Below are 1,822 nucleotides of genomic sequence, written 5' to 3'. Positions count from 1 at the left end.
AGAACTTGTTTGCTAGATAACTACAATGTTTTACCAAGCTCCAGTGCTTCTGGAACTGCCCGCCTAACAGTATTTTCAGACAATAGACCTTCTTGAGAACTGTACAAAGCTCCTAACATTGCATATTGTAACTGTGAAATGTAACTGCAGAATAAGCAACCTTATGGATACTCTAAACAACAATGTGGTTATGGTACTAATGATCTAATGTAACTTATTGTTATAAATAAACATGGCCACTTGGACAAGGAGCCACTCTGCCACCTTTCCTGCCCCTGTACCTTGTCTCTGTGTCTCCTTTCTTTGAGTTTCTTTACAGAGATATGCCATATGAATACAATAAAAATATCTGTTGGCAGATTATTTATTTGAAGAAGTTGAGGGAGTTTTGCCTTAATAAAGGGAATTCCTCACTACTAGTGGAATTTCAGAAACTTTTTTGGACCTCAGGTAATGAGCCACAATTTTCTTCATGGCAGCCTTCATATCTCTATTTCTTAATGTGTATATAACTGGGTTTAGGATGGGAGTAAAAATAGTATAAAATATGGCAAGAACTTTATCCACAGGGTAGGTGGTAAAGGGCCACACATAGATGAAGATGCAAGGCCCAAAGAATAATATTACAACTGTGATATGGGCTGCTAGAGTGGAAAATGCCTTGGCCATTGCAGCTGAGGACTTGAACCAGACAGTGACAAGAATGATGACATAAGAGCTGACTAGGACAGAAAAAGTGCTTAGGGAAAGAATTCCACTATTGACCACAATGAGAATTTCAATGATGTAAGAGTCCAGGCAGGCAAGCTTGGTTACACGGGGAAGGTCACAAAAAAAGCTGTCCACCACATTGGGCCCACAAAAAGGCAGGTTCACTGTAAACGATAACTGACTTAATGTGTGCACCAAGCCCACAGTCCAGGAGATTACCACTAAGACCGTGCATGTCCTCCAGCTCATGATGACCAGATAGTGTAGAGGTTTACATATGGCCACATATCTGTCATAAGCCATGGAGACCAGCAGTACCATCTCCCCTCCAGTAAAAAGGTGAATGAAGAAAATTTGGGCTATGCATCCATTGAAGGAGATAGTCTTGTGTTCACTCAGAAAATCTGCAATCATCTTAGGCGTAGCAAAAGAAGCCTGACAGATGTCAACGAAGGAAAGGTTTCCCAGGAGAAAGTACATGGGGGAGTGCAAGCTGGTATCAGAAGTCACTGTGATGATAATGAGGAGGTTTCCTAACACAATGACTACATACAACACAGAAAAGAAAGCAAAAAAGAAAAGCTGGAGTTCTTGAGAACTAGAAAGTCCCAGCAATACAAATTCAAAGACTCCTGAAGAATTGGCCTTGTCCATGGGTCCAGGTGGCAGACCTGCTCTGAAACGACCCTAAAGGAGGGGAAAGAAAGAGGGGTTAGAACTATGAACTAAGAACATTTATTGTGAAGAAGTCCGAGACCTCATATATAATATGTATTTGCTAAATACAAACATTTTGAAAAGATCATGATAATATATATGGAGAGTAGAAAGGAACTTATGAGAATGTCTAAATAATGCTTAGTAATTTGTTCAGTCTTGGCAGAAACCCTAGAGTTTCTGAATGGTCTCTATGTGTTACATAGTAGTAAAGGAGCTAATTCATGAGCTTATCTGTGATAACATGACTAGAGCAGTAACTTAAAACCCATCTCCATAAGCCTGGGAGAATGGCAAAGACAATTCAGATCTGTTGGCCTTATGATCATTTTCCAAGACTCATTTTAATAAGTCTTTAAGTGCAAGATTCTTTTTAACTCTCCAAGAGATACAC

The 1,822-nt window shown here is 39.7% G+C and overlaps 1 protein-coding gene across 1 annotated transcript; it reads right to left on the bottom strand.

Annotated features, from left to right (window-relative positions):
- Window positions 1–324: 324 nt before the first annotated feature.
- On the bottom strand, window positions 325–1,384 carry LOC107137872 (olfactory receptor 4K5). Its single transcript, XM_015480309.1, has one exon. It carries the CDS (start codon window positions 1,363–1,365, stop codon window positions 394–396), a length of 972 nt encoding a protein of 323 aa, XP_015335795.1. The 5' UTR covers window positions 1,366–1,384; the 3' UTR covers window positions 325–393.
- Window positions 1,385–1,822: the final 438 nt, after the last annotated feature.

This window comes from Marmota marmota, unplaced genomic scaffold (genome assembly GCF_001458135.2).
Source record: "Marmota marmota marmota unplaced genomic scaffold, marMar, whole genome shotgun sequence".
Lineage (NCBI taxonomy): Eukaryota > Metazoa > Chordata > Mammalia > Rodentia > Sciuridae > Marmota > Marmota marmota.
Note: the sequence above shows the minus strand (reverse complement) of the source record. Positions and strands in the feature narration are given on the sequence as shown.

Coding starts and splice junctions, on each gene's coding strand:
- LOC107137872 (XM_015480309.1), bottom strand. CDS start 1,365: ATGGACAAGGCCAATTCTTCAGGAGTCTTTGAATTTGTATTGCTGGGA.